Below are 20,271 nucleotides of genomic sequence, written 5' to 3'. Positions count from 1 at the left end.
GTAGGTAGTCCTACGAGAAGCGTCTATTGTGACTGGACACTCAAAGTAGGAGGGAGGCACAGGAAGTGATACATAAGTGACCCCTTTAAAAGGAGAAGGTCTTCCACTGGAGGGGAGGTTCTGGTGAAGAAGATGGCCATTGAAGGAGGGCTTCTAGCTCTTCTGGTCCGTGGAGGAGTATTGGCTAGAACGCTAAAACCTTGGTGAGTTTAAGGACTGAATCTATCTGAACTTCTCTTAAGGAACTTTTTTTAACACTCTGTGAATGAAGCTTTGCTTCATTTACCTCTGGGCCTCTGGCCCTCTGACTCTTGGCTGAGGGTTAATTAGATCTACCTGGATTAATTAGAGGATCTTAGTAATTCACCCACTGTGTTAGAATCTTATTTCCTTATTTCCACTCTCTCTTCTCAATTATAAATAAACTTCCATAAAAGTCAATTTTGACTTGAGGTTATTCCTAAATTGGGGAGATTTCCCCTGGTGACTACCTTTTAATATATTTGATCAAAAAACCCCTTATACCCTGGCATCTCCTGGCATTAGCATGAGTGTCAGTGCATGCAATGTTGCCATGGAGGAAGGACCTAGGCAAGTACAGGAAGGAGAAGGACTTTATATTTCCACTCTTGAACAGACTGACTCCCTGGGCTGGCACTTGGCAAGCAGCAGTGCAGCATGGAGGGGGGACCACACTGGGCTGAAATCTGGGCCCTGATCTCACCTTAACTTAGAAAGGCCAAGACCTCTCTCTGCTACTATCAAACTCTCTCTTTAATAATAAATGCTTATAACTCTGGTGCTGAGCCTCCAGACCACTTTTTATTTGTTACGGACTGAGATGCTCTCCTTTCTTGTCTCCATGCACTGGTTAGTGCCCTTCATCTCTGAGAAATCCAATTTATCTTGCATATGTGTTATTTGAATATAGTTGTCTGTATGTGTTTTCCCTGTTAGATTGTAAGCTTCTTGAGGACAAGGACTGTTTTTTGCCCTTTCCCCCCAGTATTTAGCATAATGTCTATCATATAGTAAGTGCTCACTGATCTATTCTATGCTAAGAATAATAATGTTGCATACAGTATCCAAGCATGACTGTCTGCCTCTATGGATAAATGACTCTATTATGCAAATTCATAAGACTAGGGCTCAACAAACTAACACGTTCAAGAAAAAAAATGTTTGGTTGAGTCAGTAGGTGGGAATTGGAGAACTGTTCTGAAGAGGCAACATGGTGGAGTGGCTAGAATTGTATTTGAGTCAGAAAGGCCTCAGTTTGATTTATTTTTTTTAATTGTTTTTTTTTTAAAACCCTTACCTTCTGTCTTGGAGTCAATACTGTGTATTGGTTCCAAGGCAGAAGAGTGGCAAGGGTAGGCAATGGGGGTCAAGTGACTTGCCCAGAGTCACACAGCTGGGAAGTGTCTGAGGCCAGATTTGAACCTAGGACCTCCTGTCTCTAGGCCTGGCTCTCAATCCAGAGCTACCCAGCTGTCCCCTCTCAGTTTGATTTATAAGATAATAAGAGTACCTGTCTCACAGGGTTATTGTGACAATCAAATAAGATATATAAAGTATTTTGCAAATCTGAAAGAGTCATGTTAGCTGTTGTTATTCTGATTGGGTAAATCCACAAAAACACATAAAATTCTTGATGATGTTTAGTGCTACCTCACAGAGGGAGGCAGAACTGAGAAATAAAAAGTGTTTGTTTTTGAGAACTATAGTCAGCATTTATACATCCCTTCACTTTGCACAAGAGAACGAACTGCTAATGGGAAGTGAACATAAGATTCTATAGGGTTAAATCCCTATTGACAAACATAATCAGGTAAAATAGTCATCAATGTCACTTTGTTATTAAACTCACTGTACATATAAGGAATTTGAGGTGTAAGGAGTTTACGTTGTAGACTGATGGCCAAACTAATAAAAGAGATGGAATTTTCTTCCTGATACCATGTTCAATAATACTCTTTCCAAAAGTCAGAGCATACCTATATCTTCATTTTATAGATGGAAAAACCATATGGAGATATTAATTTTCCAAAGGTTACAAAAGGTTACCTAAGCTGGAAGGGGAAAAAAACACATTTAGCAGAATCAGTCCCCCATAAGGATGTGCTGCCATTTTTTCTCAATTCATTAAGTCAATCCACTTCTTCCCAAGATCAGAATAAGAAAAGCATGGAAAACGCCGTATACATAAAGCTACTTGAAGTTGTCTTGAGTACCAGCAGCAAAACAAAATAAATATAAAACTTCTATGCTTTCCGTTGCTCTTTAGATAAAAGTCATTGCAGTCTCATTTATAGGCTTGATTGATACATAGTAAAGTACACAGAATCAGGAAAATAATATACACAATGACTACAATAATGTAAATTAAAAGTATATTGACCTAGCTGTGTGACCCTGGGCAAGTCACTTTACCCCAATTGCCTAGTCCTTACTGCTCTTCCATCTTGGAACTGATATTTAGTATCAGTTCTAAGACAGAAGGTAAGGGTTTAAAAAAACCCTTTGACCTAAAGCTGAAATATGGCTAATGTTTTACATGATTTCATATGCATGATGGGTATTCTTGCCTTTTCAAAGGGTAAAAGGGAGGAGATGGGAAGAAAGAGAATTTGGAGCTAAAATTTTTTTAATTAAAAGAAATTAATTTTTTAAATTAAATTAAAAATTTTTATTAAAAGAAATGAAGCTAAAAGCTATATCTATAATATATAGACTGGGCCCAAGAAAGTAGATAAAGAAATATGCTTATTTCCACTGGAAAATGTTGAGAACAAATAGGAGAATGCTGTATATGTTACTGGACTAAGTCATCATGTTGGCTGGTTTTTCTTTAACTGTTGTTTTTTGTTACCCTTGAAAGGTCATTGGGAAAGAGAAAAGAGAAAAAGTTACCTGAAGCATAAAAAAAAATGTAAAATTGTAATAAAAATATAAAAAATGTAAAAGCATAAAGAAAAGGTGAAGAAACTTTCAAAAAAGAAATAGTACCTAAAATAAATGTACTTTTAAAAATTGACCAAACACAAAGTACATGGAATTGTCCAATTATAATTGCTTCTATCTTTTATTTTCCCAGGCTTTAAGAAAAGGTTGCAAGGGAATTTATGATATTTAAATGCATTATCTAAAGAAGAAAAAAGTCCCAACATCTTGCTACATTACCCACTAGAATCCAGGTGAAGCTATACAATATATTAACACTTTGAATAAAAGAGAATTGAAATGATAATAGCATAACAAAATAGATGTAACACTTTATTTATGTCTTCTCTTGTCCAAAAGGTTCCACCTATAGGATTCCAATTCCAGGTTTGAAAGTTCAGAACAAATGTTGCCTCCTTTTTCACAAAACCTTCCCAAAAGTCTCAGCTAGAAATAACCTCTATGCTATCTAAACTAAAATAATTACTTAACACCATGTAATTTCAAATTTCATGTTACTCTATAGTTATTTGTATGTATGTCTCATCTCTCCTACTAGGCCATAAACTCCATTGAGGGGGAACCATCTTATTCTTTTCTGTATTCTCTCCCCTCCCCTTCTCCCCAAACTGTCTCTCACAAGTACCTATTTAGCAATATGCCTTGCACAGTAAGAGCTCAATATGTTTTGAATGAATGAATGAGTTCTGAATGAATGAATTCTAACAAAAAGAGCACTGTGTAGTCAAAGTATCTGGGTTCAAATTTCAACTCTGTTACTAACTATGTGGCTTTAGGCGAATAAAGTCAATTTTACCTCTCTAAGCTTCAGCTGACTTATCTGTAAAATGTAGTTTGGATGGGATAATCTTTAAGGTCCCTTCAAGTTCAAAATCAATCCTATGTGCCTGTGAATACATATGAATTCTATATTTTCCTTATGCTACAACTTAAAAAAGATGATCTTGAAGAAATTTCAGTTTAACTGAGGGAACAGGGCTATTCTTTGGACATAATTATCTTGAACCTAATGCAGGTAGCCAGATAAATGGCATTACTTTCCATCTCCATGAAGCCAATATGAGAGCAAGTGTAATAATAGTATTTTTTCATCTAGAATATTTCAGATACCCAATGAATCTAGCCCTCAACTTTTTGGAATATGTGTCCTTCAGACCAGTGATGTAAAGCTTGAATAAAAACAGAATCCACTGAACTGTACATAAGGATTCCTGTGGACCTCTTATTGGCTTAGACATATTACCATTATGTTCTATTGTGTTTTTATTATTTTGTTAAATATTTTAATCTGGTTCAAGCTGTACTCGGAAGTGTTGGGTAGTAGCAGTCTATGGGTTTGACACTTCTGCTTTAGACTATTTCCTTAACAAGGTTATGGTTTTATAGATGTTTGAGCCAAGAATTTCAAAGAGAAAAATTTGGAGTTGCACTTGTCAATTAGTAAATTTCTATTTAGAATCACAATAATATTACTTATTGATATCTGTTGAAAGAGATTCAATTAGTATCATTTAAGAGAATCTGAAAATTATCCTTCTATTTTAGAGACAGGTAGTGTTGGGGAGGATAGGAATGATATTTGTTACTTTATATTTCTCTCAAGACATTAATTAAGGGATTCTGATTATTTCAACATTGGTAATTCAACAGTCCAGTAGTTTCTAGAGATACCAATGTAGTATATGCCAGATTTCCAATACACTAATTTTATTATTCTTTAGATTTTTAAACAACGAGAACTTTATACAAACAATTGCATCTTCATAACTATAGATGGAAACTGTTTGAAAGACCCCCTGATCTCCTCTTCCTTAGGCCTTTAAAACAGCTTCAAAATCTAGTCTTAGTGGTTAGAAAAAGCAGAAAAGGCTTCCAAAAATACCATACCTGTTTCTGCAAAGCAAGCTCTCCATCTAGTTCCTGGAGTTTTCTTTCCAACTGCCACTTCAACTTTTCATATTGTTCTCGATGGTGGTCAATTTCACAGTTCTTGTTACTGCAACAAGAAAATGAGGCAATAAAAGAAATCATAAGTAAGGGTTAGATACAAAGGCCCTCAGAATTCTTGTTAAAAAATCACATCCCAAGGATTTTGTTGAAAGGGTTTTTAAAAGCATATAATAAGCATTTAAGTGTATTTTATATACATATAGCATATACATATATTTTATAAACATAAAGGGTTACTAGTTTTCTTTGTACTCAAAGAGGACCAAAATGAGGACATAATGCTGGGGTCAATGTACAGTGTCTAACCATGGTTGGCCAGACCAATTTAAGCTCAGAAGGTTCCCCTACAGGTCAGGTACAAATAGCCTATATGAATATTAGAGATGGAGATCTTTCTAAATTTGCACACCTCATGTTTCTTTTGAGCTACTGCAATTTTGCTTCACTCATGCTGGAGCCAAGATGGTGGAGAAGGAACCCTCCTGATTTTTCCCAAATTACTCTTTAAACCACTTTGGTTTAACACCTCAAAATAAATTCTGGAGTGTCAGAAACAACAAAAAGATAGGATAAGACAATTTTTCAGACCAAGACAACTCAGAAAGTTGGCAAGAAAGGTCAATTGCACCAGGGTGGGAATAGAGGGTAGACCAGCCTACCAAGGCAGGCCCCACCTTACCAAGTCAGCATATGTCTTAGGGGAGGTTGAACCAGCAACAAGGACTTCTGAAACTCTCAACTCACTGACAGTAAAGGAGGTTAGACAATTACTCCAAAGAATATTATAGGGGTGCCTTTGTTCACAAGGGGAGTAGGACTTGTTACAATTACTCATATGCAGATCCAGGTCACAGTCATGAATTCACAGCCCTAGGGTAAGAAGGAACACTAGCATGACAATGTTTATGGTCTCAGAGAAGCATGGAACCCTGGTCATAGCTCTAAGGAGAAAAAGAATGAGCCTCTGTAGTCACTCACAGACCAGAACACAGGCCAGGAGAATATTATGCATACTTCTTAGATCATACCACATTGTAAGAACTGAAAACTTATAGATCCTCAGAGTTAGCTCTGGAGGCAGCTATATAAAAAACCTGAAGTTTGGGACAGTGCTCCCTTTACCACGGGAACAGAGTCCAACTATAAGAGTTTTTCTTTTATTAGTTAAAAATCAAGAAAACAGCTGGAAAATGAGCAAATGAGAGAAAAGAAATTAACATAGAAAGTTATTTTGGTGACAAGGAATCCCAAAATACAAACTCAGAGTCAATTTGCTGGATCCAAAGCATCAAAGAAAAATGTGAACTGTTCTTAAGCCCCCAAAAATGCCTAGAGGAGCTCAAAAAGAATGTAAAAAATCAAAATAGAAAGACAGAAGAAAGTTTGGGAGAAAAATGAGAGCAATCCAGGAAAATCATGAAAAAGTAACATACACATTCAGTGGTATATAGAAATCTATCTTACCCTACATGAAACTAAGAGGGGAAGGGCATAAGAGAAGATGGAGGAGCAATAGAAGGGAGGGCAAAGTGGAGGGGGGCAATGGTCAGAAGCAAAACACTTCTGAGGATGGACAAAGTGGAAGGAGAAAAAAAGAGTAGAATAAATGAGGGGGAAATAGGATAGAGAGTAAAAGAGGGACACAAATCTACCATAGAAGAGAATAACTCCTTAAAAAGCAGAATTGGCCAAATAGAAAAGGATATACAAAAATTCACTGAAGAAACTTAAAAGTAAAATTGGCCACATGAAACAAAAATTCACTGAAGAAAAGAATCTTTTTTTTTTTTAAACTCTTACCTGCTATCTTGGAGTCAATACTGTGTATTGGCTCCAAGGCAGAAGAGTGGTAAGGGCTAGGCAATGGGGGTTAAGGTCACACAGCTGGGAAGTGTCTGAGGCTAGATTTGAACCTAGGACCTTCCATCTCTAGGTCTGGCTCTTAATCCACTGAGCTACCCAGCTGCCCCAAAGAATTTCTTAAATATCAGAACTGGCCAAAAAAGATGATACAAAAGGTCACTGAAGAAAATAATTTCTTAAAAATTAGAACTGGACAAGTGAGTTAATGATTCCATGGGACATCAAGAAACAATCAAAGGCAAAAGAATAAAATTTAAACATTAAAAAAAAAGAAGCAAATGTTAAATATCTAACTGAAAAAACAACTGACCTGAAAAATTGATCCAGAAGAGGCAATTTAAGAATTACTAGATTACCTAGAAGCCATGATAAAAAAATTTTTATAAAGGGCCTAGATTCAAGAAATTACCAAAGAGAATTGCCTGATAGTTGAGAACCAGAAGGTAAAATAGAAATTGAAAGAATCCACTGATCATCTCCTGAAAGAGATCCCAAAATGCAAACTCCTAGGAACATCATTGCCAAATTCTAGAACTCTCAAGTCAGGGAGAAAATATTTCAAGCAACCAAAAAGAATCAACTCAAATATTATGGAGCCACAGTTTGGATAACCCAAGATTTGGAAGCTTCTATATTAAAGGATTGGAGGGCCTAGAATATGATATTCCAGAAGTTAAAGGAGTTAGTATTACAACCAAAATCCCCTATCCAGCAAAACTAAATATAATCCTTCAGGGGGAAACATTTGCATTCAACAAAGTGGAGGGGACTTGCAAACGTTCTTGGTAAAAAAGCCAGAGCAGAATAGAAAATCTGATTATCAAATGCAAGACTCAAGAGAAGCATAAAAAGGCAAACAAAAAAGAGAAATCATGAGGGATTCAGTAAGGTTAAACTGTTTATATTTTTATAAAATATACTGTAACTCCTAAGAACTTTATCACTATTAGGCTGGAAGGAATATAGAGGTGTAAGAATTTAAAATTTAGGTTTTATGGTAATGTGAGAATTCTAACATAATATTGTGGTCGCCAATTTAAAGATATTTTAACTTGAGTCAAAATGACTTTTAGTAGCTTTATTTACAAAGGGGTGGGTGTAAAGAGTGAAAGTGGGAAAATGTAAGAAGAAGATAGAGAATTATCTAGCCTATCACCCTAAGCGCTGCTCCAGTGTGGGGCTCAGCTCTGGCAAGGCTCTATAATCTTCAGCCAGAGAACCAGGTCATGTCTTAAGTAAGGATTCCACCAACACAGTCTCCTCCATGAAAGGAAGGCCTCTCCAGAACCAATCTCTCCAGAAGCCTGGAAAGGAAGACCAGCTATTCATCCAACTCACTGATGCAGAGTCTCCCAAGGCGAAGTCCAAAAGCAAAGTCCCAAGGAGAAGGTCTAATCCAAAGAAGCAGTCCAAAGGAGAAAATTCAAGCCAAAGGACCAAGCCAAAGATCCAAGCCCAAGATCCAAGCCAAAGGTTTAAGTCAAAGGTTTAAGTCAAAGGTCCCCTGGATAGGAAGTTCAGGACTTTTTATAGTCCTTTTTCCACATCCCTTCCTATTCCTTCCTCCACTTTATGGGAACCAATTGCAGTCTTTCAATTTGCCTAGTACTGCCCAAGGGTGGTCAGTGGCCTCTAGAGTTGTCACCCATTTTAGCAAGTGACTTGTGAACTCTCTTAGTGTTAAGTAGGGGTGCTTAAGTTATTGATTGATTAATTTAAAAATCATTGATTGGCAGACAAAGAAAATTTGAATCACTCTTCACAGAGGGCAAGAGTGTGAGTTGGATATGATGAGATCTGCTCCTTTCACTCTGCATCAATTCCTGGAGGTCTTTCCAGTTCACATGGAATTCCTCCAGTTTCTTAATCCTTTGAGCACAACAGTATTCCATCACCAACATATACCACAATTTATTCAGCCATTCCCCAAGTAAAAGGCATACCCTTGCTTTCCAGGTTTTTGCTACCACAAAGAGCACAGCTATGCATATTTTTGTACAAGTCGGTTTATCTATGATCTCTTTGGGGTACAATCCCAGCAATGGTATGGCTGCATCAAAGGGCAGGCATTCTTTTATAGCTCTTTGGGCATAATTCAAAATTGCCATCCAGAATGGTTGGATCGGTTCACAACTCCACCAGCAGTGCATTAATGTCCCAATTTTGCCATATTCCCTCCAACATTCATTAATCTCCCCTGCTATCATTTTAGTCAATCTGCTAGGTGTGGGGTGGTACCTCAGAGTTGTTTTCATTTGCATTTCTCTAATTATTAGAGATTTAGAACACTTTCTCATGTGCTTATTGATACTTTTGATTTCTTTATCTGAAAATGGCCTATTCATGTCCCTTGCCCATTTATCAATTGGGGAATGGCTTGATTTTTTATACAACTGACTTAGCTCCTTGTATATTTGAGAAATTAGACCTCTGTCAGGATTTTTTGTTATAAAGATTTTTTCCCCAGTTTGTTGTTTCCTTTCTGATTTTGATTACATTGTTTTTGTTTGTACAAAAACTTTTTAATTTAATATAATCAAAATTATTCATTTTACATTTTGTAATTTTTTCTAACTCTTGCTTAGTTTTAAAATCTTTCCTTTCCCAGAGATCTGACAAGTATTCTACTCTGTGTTCACTTAATTTACTTACAGTTTCCTTCTTTATATTCAAGTCACTCACCCATTGTGAATTTATCTTGGTGTAGGGTGTGAGATGTTGATCTAAACCTAATCTCTCCCATATTGTTTTCCAATTTTCCCAGCAGTTTTTGTCAAATAGTGGATTTTTGTCACAAAAGTTGGCTCTTTGGGTTTATCATACACTGTTTTGCTAACGTCACTTGCCCCAAGTCTATTCCACTGATCCTCCCTTCTATCTCTTAGCCAGTACCATATTGTTTTGATGACTACTGCTTTATAGTATAGCTTAATATCTGGTACTGCTAAGCCACCTTCCTTCACATTTTTTTTTCATTATTTCCCTGGATATTCTTGATCTTTTGTTCTTCCAAATAAACTTTGTTATAGTTTTTTCTAATTCAGTAAAAAAGTTTTTTGGTGGTTTGATAGGTATGGCACTAAATAAGTAAATTAATTTAGGTAGAATGGTCATTTTAATTATGTTAGCTCATCCTACCCATGAGCACTCAATGTTTTTCCAATTGTTTAGATCTAGTTTTAATTGTTTGGAAAGTGTTTTGTAGTTGTTTTCATATAATTGCTGTGTTTGTTTTGGTAGATAGATTCCTAAGTATTTTATATTGTCTAGGGTGATTTTAAATGGTGTTTCTCTTTCTACTTCTTGCTTCTCTAGTGTGTTGGAAATGTATAGAAATGCTGATGATTTATGTGCATTTATTTTGTATCCTGCAACTTTGCTAAAGTTGTTGATTATTTCTACTAGCTTTTTAGTTGATTCTCTAGGATTGTTTAAGTAGACCATCATATCATCTGCAAAGAGTGATAGCTTAGTCTCCTCATTGCCTATTTTAATACCTTCAATTTCTTTTTCTTCTCTAATTGCTACTGCTAGTGTTTCTAGTACAGTGTTAAATAATAGAGGTGATAATGGGCATCCTTGTTTCACACCTGATCTTATTGGAAAGGCTTCTAATTTATCCCTATTACAGATGATGTTTGTTGATGGTTTAAGATAGGTACTGTTATTATTTTTAGGAAAGTACCTTCTATTCCTATACTTTCTAGTGTTTTCAGTAGGAATGTTGTATTTTGTCAAAGGCTTTTTCAGCATCTATTGAGATAATCATGTGGTTTTTGTTGGTTTGCTTGTTATGGTCAATTATGTGGATGGTTTTCCTAATGTTGAACCATCCTTGCATTCCTGGTATAAATCCCACCTGATCTTGATGGATAACCCTCTTGATCACTTGCTGGAGTCTTTTTGCTAGTATTCTATTTAATATTTTTGCACCTATGTTCATTAAGGAGATTGGTCTGTAATTTTCTTTCTCTGTTTTTGAGCTACCTGGCTTTGGAATCAGTACCATATTTGTGTCATGAAAGGAATTTGGTAAGACTCCTTCTTTGCTTATTATATCAAATAATTTGTAAAGTACTGGGATTGTTCTTTGAATGTTTGATAGAATTCACTTGTGAAACCATCAGGCCCTGGGCATTTTTTCTTAGGGAGTTCTTTCATGGCTTGTTCAATTTTCTGATATGGGATTATTTAAGTATTCTATTTCTTCTGCTGTTAATCTAGGAAATTTACATTTTTGTAAATATTCATCCATATCACCTAGATTGCTAAATTTATTGCCACATAATTGGGCAAAATAGTTTTTAATGATTGCTTTAATTTCCTCTTCATTAGAGGTGAGGTCTCCCTTTTCATCTTTGATACTATTAATTTGGTTTTCTTCTTTCCTTTTTTATTAGATTTACTAGTACTTTGTCTATTTTATCTGTTTTTTTAAAATTCCAGCTTCTAGTCTTATTAATTCAATAGTTCTTTTACTTTCTATTTTACTAATTTCTCCTTTGATTTTTAGTATTTCTAATTTAGTTTTCATCTGAGGATTTTTAATTTGTTCATTTTCTAGATTTTTAAGTTGCATGCCCAATTCATTAACCTCTGCCCTCCCTAGTTTGTTAATATATGCACTCAGTGATATAAATTTTCCCCTTAGAACTGCTTTGGCTGCATCCCATAGATTTGGGTACAATGTCTCATCATTGTCATTGACTTCAATGAAATTATTGTTTCTATGATTTCTTCTTTCACTAAATTATTTTGGAGAATCATATTATTTAATTTCCAATTAGTTTTTGGTTTTCCTTTCCATGTATTCTTACTAATAACTATTTTTATTGCATTATGATCTGAGAAGGTTACATTTGTTATTTCTGCTTTTTTGCATTTGTTTGTCATGTTTCTATGCCCTATTACATGATCTATCTTTGTGAATGTTCCATGTCCTGCTGAAAAGAAGGTGTATTCCTTTTTGTCCCTATTTATTTTTCTCCATATATCTATTAACTAAAATTTTTCTAGGCTTTCATTCACCTCTCTCATCTCCTTCTTATTTATTTTTTGGTTTGATTTATCTAAATCTGATAGGGGAAGGTTGAGGTCCCCCACTAGTATGGTTTTACTATCTATTTCTTCCTTGAGCTCTACCAGCTTCTCCTTTAGAAATTTGGAAGCTATACCGCTTGGTGCATACATATTGAGTACTGATATTTCTTCATTGTTTATACTGCCTTTTATTAGGATGTAGTTACCTTCCCTATCTCTTTTTTTTTTTTTAACCCTTGTACTTCGGTGTATTGTCTCATAGGTGGAAGAGTGGTAAGGGTGGGCAATGGGGGTCAAGTGACTTGCCCAGGGTCTCACAGCTGGGAAGTGGCTGAGGCCAGGTTTGAACCCAGGAACTCCCATCTCTAGGCCTGACTCTCACTCCACTGAGCTACCCAGCTGCCCCCCCATCTCTTTTTTTTTTTTCAGCTTTAAACTTTATTTCACATTGATAGAAACTGTGAAAAAGATGTACATCTTCCAATTTACAGCAAAACATTTCAATGGAATATAAGAGATTTCTTACCATAAATAAACTAGTAATATCTTGCTGATTTTCATAACAACTAAAACAGTTTATGTTCTTCAAAATAAAGAAAAGTGATTCAGTAAATTATTGTTTAAAATTTTTAAAAGCTATACAGTATATTCTATACAGTACATTGCTAAATTATATCCACTAGGTGTCAATTAGCACCTATTTTAATAAAGATGCATTGATAACAGAGCAATACAGTAGAACAATTACTAACAGTTCTAACACTCCAAGCATACTTTTCTGCTATGTCTAAAAAGTATTCCGATAATAGAATGCTTACTTTATAGGGTTCTGATTAGTTACAAACAACCCTATTTATACATTAACAAATTTGCCTCCCAATAATTTTCCCAGTGATCTGAGACTTCTATCTGTATAAAAATCAATTATATCTTTTATGGTTGCACAAAAATTAATTCTAAAAAGGCATTTGAAAAGTCAGAATTCTCACATTGCTCAATTGACAGAAAAAAAGTAAAGCAAATTCTGGTGATTGGCTAATGAATTTTCCACAGTGCTTGGTTTAGACTATGTCAATAAAAAACAAGTACCCTCAAAACCAAATCTGTTAATCTTACTGAAACCAGCATTCCTATACCCATGACAAATAGGAAAATAGCTGAAATTAAATAATTTGCTTATGTTCATCACAAATTTGAGAGTTATCAATTTGAAGGTCAGTCATCAAGGAATCTTCAGATTTGAAAATTAATGATTAATATTCTGGGACAATTAGGTCTAAATATAAAATGTCCTCAGTAATTTTTCTCTATTGAGTTTTCTTAAACGCATACTCCTCAGATATGTAAGAAACTTGCTCTCACAAAGCAAACCATTACCTTACCTTTTGCAAAGAAAACTATTCCCATTCTATTATAGTCTCAAATTAACAAAGTAAAGGAATCCCTTTAGGATCAAAATCCAGAAAACATTTAAATTATCTGACATAGAATAACAACATATTTTCCAGTTGATTACAGCAAAATAAAATCTTGAAATTACTCATTAACCAACCTATAAAATTTGTTGCACTAAACGGATCTTAGTTTGCATTAATAAACAATTTAATAAGCAGTTTTGAAAGGTAAGAGTGATGTCTCCATTCTTCCTACTGACTATACTGTATAATAAATCCATATATCTGATTCAGGGTATCAGTTCATAGCAATATATTAACACCAAATAGCCATGGTATGAAGGAAATATTTGGTCTGCTAGGAGGGATAATACAAGAAGAATGAGTTTCATGATTAGATAAGAAAAATGAGACAAAAATGATTTTTGAAAAAAAGTAACAGAGCCTGGTCCCTAAACACAAGGGCCATTAAGATGGAAGAGCACAATATTACTTACACATTGACACTTAAAATTATTATCCCATATTCTCAGGGATAATGTAATACCACCTCATTCCTATTATGGATTACACACACATATATATGAATACATATATAAAAATACAGAAGATGCATGGTGACAAAGCAATTTTAGAGCAAATCCTTATAAGTCACAGCACGCAAAAATTGATTATATTTTAACTGCTCATTTATACCTGAACAAATTTTCATTAAGCATACTAACACATTTTTTAATGATTTAATCAAAAAAGTCAGACTGCAGTGTTTTATCTTAGTATGCTGAATTACATTTGGAGAAAACCCAGCTGCCTCATTTATTATAACGCTTGTATACTTTATAACATATATCATACAAATATATGTATAGAAACTTGAAAGACCATAATTTTCCCAAGAAGAGACATTATTTCATCCATATCACTGGCATGTATTTGCAAATTGGTAGTAACACTGCTATAGTAGAATTAAAGTTTCAGGACTGGGCATGTGAAAAAGTTTATACTCGACTACAATGATGCTGGTGTACTTCTAAAGAAGGCCTCTAAAATGATGTCAATCAACTTGAGGTAGGACTTTATCAATGAAGTTCTTAACATCCAACATTTCCTGGTTACATGAACCGTGCATCATGCCTTCATAGGTACTGAAGCTTACATTACATGGATTTACCAATAATTTCAACTTTTCAACAGTGAGAGAACCAAACATATGGGGAACCAAAGGGTCAGAATCTCCATGACATTGAAGAATAGAAATATCTTTATTAACCCCACCAATGGGGCCCTGTGGAAATGAAGATCGAAGTGGAAGCCAACAGCTGAGAGCTATAACACCGGCCAATTTCTGCTGTGTTGTAAGAGCAGTATACAAAGACAAAGCTCCTCCCTGAGAAAATCCTCCCAAAATAATCCTATGAGATGGAATTCCATTCTTTACTTCTTGATCTATCAAAGCCTTAATATTTTCTGCCGCTTGTTTTATTCCCTGTTCATCCTCCTGTGAGTCAGGAGAGAGTCCAATAATATCAAACCAAGAAGGCATAGCCATTTTCATATTCAAGGTAACAGGCATAACCAGTGCATGAGGACAAATATATTTGACATGTGAACTTCTCATACCTGCAAAAGCTTCTGCCCAACCATGCCCCGTGTCTCCTAATCCATGAAGAAAAATAACCGCTGCAGTTGCCTTCCTAGCTGCAGGGACTATGGCAGGGAGCGGCGCTGACATGTTATTACCACACATACCCCCCCTATCTCTTTTAACCTTATCTATTTTTATTTTGGCTCTGTCAGAGATCATGATAGCCACCCCTGCCTTCTTTTTCTCATTTGAAGCCCAAAAGATTTTGCTCCATCCTCTCATTTTCACTCTATGTGTGTCTGTCTGTCTCATGTGTGTTTCTTGTAGACAACATATGGTAGGATTCTGGTTTCTAATCCACTCTGCTATTTGCTTCCGTTTTATGGGCAAGTTCATCCCATTAACATTCAGAGTTATAATTATCAACTGTGCATTCCCAGACATTTTGATTCTCTCTCCTAGTCCCATCCTTTCTTCTATCACTGTTTCCTTCTATACCAGTGTTTTGTTTTTAATCAGTTCGTATAATCCCCTCCCTTGTTGTACTTCCCTTTCTCCTGGCTCCCTTCTTATTCCCCTCTTATTGTTCTTTAAAGCCACGTCACACTCCCCCCCAAGCCCTCTCCTTTCCTAGTATTGCTTCCCTCCCCACCAGTCTGTTTGTTACCCTTCTACTTCTCTATAGTGCATGAATCAATTCTCTGCCCCAATGGATCTGATTGTTCTTCCCTCTTTAAGTTGATTTCAATGAACTTAAGTAATGAATATTTCCTCTCTCTAACCTCTTTACCCTTACAGTGTATTGTTATTTTTCCCTTTTGGTCCCATGTGTTTCTTTATGGAATATAAATTTATTCCTTTTTGTTTGTTTTCCTATTTTTCTTATTATTATCTTCTTCCCCCACCCAGTTTTGTATATATTTATACCCACATACATACATACATACATACATACATATATGTGTGTGTGTGTGTGTGTGTATATATATTGCTTGACATTTCATCCTATACAGTTTGTCCCTGTTCCCTCTATGTAAACTTCTTCTAGTTACCCTGTTGGTAATAACAATTTTTATTATTTGCCAATATCTTCTTTTCTTCTTGGGATATAAATTGTTTGAAATTGTTGTGTCCTTTAAAGGAAAGAATTTTTTCTACTCCCCCCATTCTCTTAATTACCTTATTAATATTATAATAATTATTAACATTATTATTATAATTCTCTGTTTCTCTGATTTTTTCTTCATGAATGTTTGGAAGTCCTTGATTTTATTGAATGACCATACTTTCCCCTGCAATAATATAGTTAGTTTTTCTGGATAGTTGATTCTTGGTTGTAGACCCAGTTCTCTTGCTGTCCGGAATATTGTGTTCCATGCCTTCCAGTCCTTCAATGTAGATGCAGCCAGATCTTGTCTTATCCTAACTGTGGTTCCCTGATATCTGAATGACTTCTTTTTAGCAGCTTGTAATATTTTTTCCTTGGTCTGGTAGTTTTTGAATTTGGCTATAATATTCTTGGAAATTGTCAGTTGTGGATTAAATGTAGGAGGTGATCTGTGGATTCTTTCTATTTCCACTTTTCCCTCTTGTTCGAGAACTTCAGGGTAATTTTTTCTGATAATTTCTTGTAAGATGCTATCTAAACTTTTTCTTTTATCATGATGTTCTGGTAAACCAATAATTCTTAAGTTGTCTCTTCTAGCTCTGTTCTTCAGATCTTTGGTTGAGTCAATGAGGTGTTTCATATTCTCCTCACATTTTTCATTTTCTAAATTTTGTTTAATATATTCTTGCTGCCTTGTGAAGTCATTTGCTTCTAGTTGTTGAGTTCTGTTTTTTAAAGACTGAATTTCATCCCTGGCTTTTTGGTCATCCTTCTCCTTCTGGTCTGATTTTCTTTGTAGATCATCTTTTGCCTTCTTTGCTTCATTTTCAAGCTGGCCAATTCTGGCTTTTAAGACTTTATTTTCTTGTTTTAGTTCATGTGTTTCCTTTTTCAAATTGTCTTCAGCCTCTCTTGCCTCTCTTGCTTGTTTTTTGAGTTCCTGAAGTTCTTGAGGTATTTGAATTTTGAGATCTTCCAAAGCCTGTGCCCAGTTTGCTGGAACTACTTCCTCTTCTGTTTCTATTTCATTTGCTCTCTTTTCACTTCCTTGAAAGGAGCTGTCAGTTGTCATTTCTTTTCTCTTTTTCTGTTGCTTACTCATATTTTTTCCTTCCTTGTTCTGCTAGTTTGAGCAGATGTATTTAATGATCTTTGATGAAAGATCTTCCCCCCACCTGGCAATGGAGGTTTGTAGCTACTTTCTCTGCCCTCAGAAGACTTTTTGTCTGTCCAATTGTTGGGATTAATCATGTATTGATTGGATTAATCTTACTGCTTAATCTGCCCCGAGGGTAAAACCTGGAGAGAGGGAAAAACAAACAAACAAAAACCCAAAAAGCCTTGGGGGGACAAGAAGGAGCGTTTTTTGTTTTGTTTTGTTTTTGCTGAGCTGAGCTCTCCAGCAGTGAGGTCCCCCTGCTCTGTCCACTGTGTTTGATCTGGTTTTCTTTCCTATCTTGGTATAAGGAAGCCAAACTGTCTGACGTCTGGGGTTTGGCTCTCTCTAAGCCACCATCTTCCAGGTGTTTTTGCTGTGTTTCTCTGGTTTTCTCCTCCAGTCACCTCTCCAGTGCCTGACTCCCTGAGTCTGATGCCAGCAAGGCCCTCTCTCCCTACAGGTCCTGAGATTTCCTGGGCCGCTGGAAATTCTGCACAGCACATGGAGGGAGGAGTCCTGGGATTCCCCTTCTACGCCCTCAGACCCAACAGTTCAAGAACTGAAGCCTTTTTCTTGGTGTACCTCTTTAGTTGTGCTGCAGTAGGGTTTCCCCTGCTCTGTCCCATCATTAGATTTGGTCCTCTTTCTTCTCGAAGTACATTGTTTTCTATCTCGGTGTGTAAGGGTGCAGAGGTTTTAAGAATCGCTCCACCTAAGCCTCTATCTTCCCAGAAACCTACTTAGTTATTTTCATGATCTATTCTAGGTTTCTAAAATGATTAAATCTATCACTGAATTGGTCAAGTAACAAGTCTTAAACATGCTCTACTTTATATGCAAGCATTCCACTTCATTTTGTATAGCTGCTCTGGCCTTCTCAAAATATTTTGTTACTTGAGAAAAATACTTATAAGTTTTAGTTCCTACAACTTAAGAATTTTAAGTTTACTTTCTAAAGCTTTTATGTATCCAAACATAACATCAATATTTTTGCCAAAACCTTGTAACTTTAAATTCAGTTCATTAATATGAACAAAGAGATCTGTAAAAGACATCAGGGTGTTGACCCACTTATCATCATTGAGGTGAGGAAAGTTTCCCAGATTCTTATCCTCAAGAAGTACCTTAATTTCTTCAAAACACTTTACAAAGGTCTCAAGAACTTTGCCTAGGCTCAGCCATCTTACATTATTGTACATCATCAGTCCACTATAGGTGGAATCAACCTCCAGTAAAAGTGCAAAAAATTCTCACTTGTGAAGGGGACAAGCAGCTATTAAATTAACTATTTAACAACTGACATTAAGTCATTTAAATTTAAGTTGGTGAATCTTGCCTTGGGACATAAAGCCTCCTGATGGATAAAACAATGAAAAGGCACAATTGGATATCCAATAGCTTCCATAAACAATTTGACAAATCCGCCTTTTTTCCCCACCATGTTTGGTGCCCCATCTGTCATCACTGCCACAACTTTAGAGATATCAATGCTTAGGTCACAGAATGTTTGTATAACAACCTTACATATTTTGCTTCCTGATGTACTTGTTGACACTGATACTAACTTTATCAACTCTTCTTTCATTGTGAGACCATCAGAATATCGACCAATAATGGCCAACTGAGCATGTGATGTGACATCAATAGTTTAATCAAGAGAGATCAAAAAATATTTACAATTACTTATGCCTCTCTTTAATTGATGTATGTTTGTGTTCAGTCTCATTATTCAGTCTTTTATGATATTTCTACTGAGTGGTAACTCAGATAATTCAACTTTATTCTGCATATCATGAAAAGAACTAGTGAACATTTTAGGAGAGTTTCTTTAATAAATTCTCCCTCACTGAGAGCTTTTCCATGCTGAGCTATGGAGTGAGCAATGCTCATTCTTGCTCGCAGATGTTAAATTTGTAGAGTCTTTTTCAAATTTACAAATTTAAGGATAAAATTAGATTGGATCTTATAAAGGTGTAGCTGCCTGGAAATGTATTCCTTCTTCTCATCCTCTCTTTTTTTCAAGAGCTGGGAGTGATTATAGTTTCAAAATTCCACGTTCTGCTTACTACTGTTTCAGTACATAGAACACAAAATGATCTGCCATTTTTTTCTATAATGCCATACATCTAGGTCCATGTCTCTTGAAAGAGTCGGCTACTGCTTCCTTTATTTAACCTTGTTTTTTTATTTTTTGGGTTCTCCAGCAGGGAGGCAGTGACAGAAGATAGAATTATAGATAGCCTGTTAGCCCTGCAGGCAATTAGAAGTTAACTAGCCTAACTCACCACAAGATGGCACATGTCTTTTAGGAAAGGGCAAGGTTAATAAGCAGAAATAGGGCTTAATAAGAATACACAACAGTAATAGTGGTAAAATGGAGTCTGCACTATGCTGCAAGATGGATTTCCTTATGTAAATTAAGATGGCTGCTGCTATTTCTAATGGTGGGAAAGGGCACTCATAGCACAGCCCTCACCTCTCCCAGACTCCTCCCACTTATCTCAGTAATGATGGTCAATTAGAAATCCAAGACACCCCAGAACAGTAGATTGGATGATGGTTGCTGTGGTTATGTGGTTGCTGGCAATGGCGATCACAGGTCCACCCTCCCCCCCAACCAAGCATTCCACTGCTTCCTGCTCCGCTGGCCGGAAGTGAGGTCCAAGGTCCTCTAATGGCCAGAAGTACCAGAACTAGATGCTCTGTGCCAGAGTTCTGTTGTTTTGGCCTACAGACCTCTGGCACAGAGTGTTTACACTATACTACAGCAAATGTTTTATCCTCAGCATGCGGGCCCATACTTCTCTGTGTATGTGGCCTCATGAGGCCACGTGTCATTGAAAATGGCTATGTGTGTCAATGCTGACACTCGTGTCATAGATTCGCCATCAGGGTATTATAACAACATGCCCAGCCCATCAAAGTTACACTCTTTATAAGGTCTGAAGGCTTTGCATTCAGCTTTGTGAAATGAACTCTGTAAGAATCTTCCAAAGACAATTCAAATGTAAGCAATTTGACTTCCTGGCATGGCATGGAAACACTGTCAAGGTAAAGTCAGCACAATGGCTCTATAAACTTTCAGTATGGAAGGCAGTTTAATACTTCTCTCCCGTGCTTTCCTTTAGAACTTTCCAAACACTGGGCTAGCACTGGCAATGTATGCATCAACCTCACCATCTATGTGAACATCCCTGGAAAGGACACT

At 36.1% G+C, this 20,271-nt stretch overlaps 2 protein-coding genes across 3 annotated transcripts in view; both read right to left on the bottom strand.

Moving 5' to 3' along the window:
• The window catches only part of CCDC57 (coiled-coil domain containing 57), a 288,612-nt gene that overhangs the window by 240,869 nt on the left and 27,472 nt on the right, over positions 1 to 20,271 (bottom strand). The window contains exon 2 of the mRNA XM_044674503.1: positions 4,852 to 4,960. Within this exon, the coding sequence (XP_044530438.1) occupies positions 4,852 to 4,960 (109 nt within the window). The remainder of the gene's footprint in view (positions 1 to 4,851; positions 4,961 to 20,271) is intronic.
• On the bottom strand, positions 14,140 to 14,958 carry LOC123245557 (acyl-protein thioesterase 1-like). 2 transcript variants are annotated; one of them, XM_044674505.1, is made up of 2 exons: positions 14,593 to 14,958; positions 14,140 to 14,496 (listed from the first exon to the last, which is right to left on the bottom strand). In XM_044674505.1, the coding sequence occupies exons 1-2, from the start codon at positions 14,956 to 14,958 to the stop codon at positions 14,266 to 14,268; spliced, it is 597 nt and encodes a 198-aa protein (XP_044530440.1). In that variant the 3' UTR covers positions 14,140 to 14,265. The 2 variants fall into 2 exon arrangements, with proteins under 2 accessions (XP_044530440.1, XP_044530439.1); XM_044674504.1 differs by having other exon boundaries at positions 14,140 to 14,958.

This window comes from Gracilinanus agilis, chromosome 4, assembly GCF_016433145.1.
Source record: "Gracilinanus agilis isolate LMUSP501 chromosome 4, AgileGrace, whole genome shotgun sequence".
Classification (NCBI taxonomy): Eukaryota; Metazoa; Chordata; class Mammalia; order Didelphimorphia; family Didelphidae; genus Gracilinanus; species Gracilinanus agilis.
Note: the sequence above shows the minus strand (reverse complement) of the source record. Positions and strands in the feature narration are given on the sequence as shown.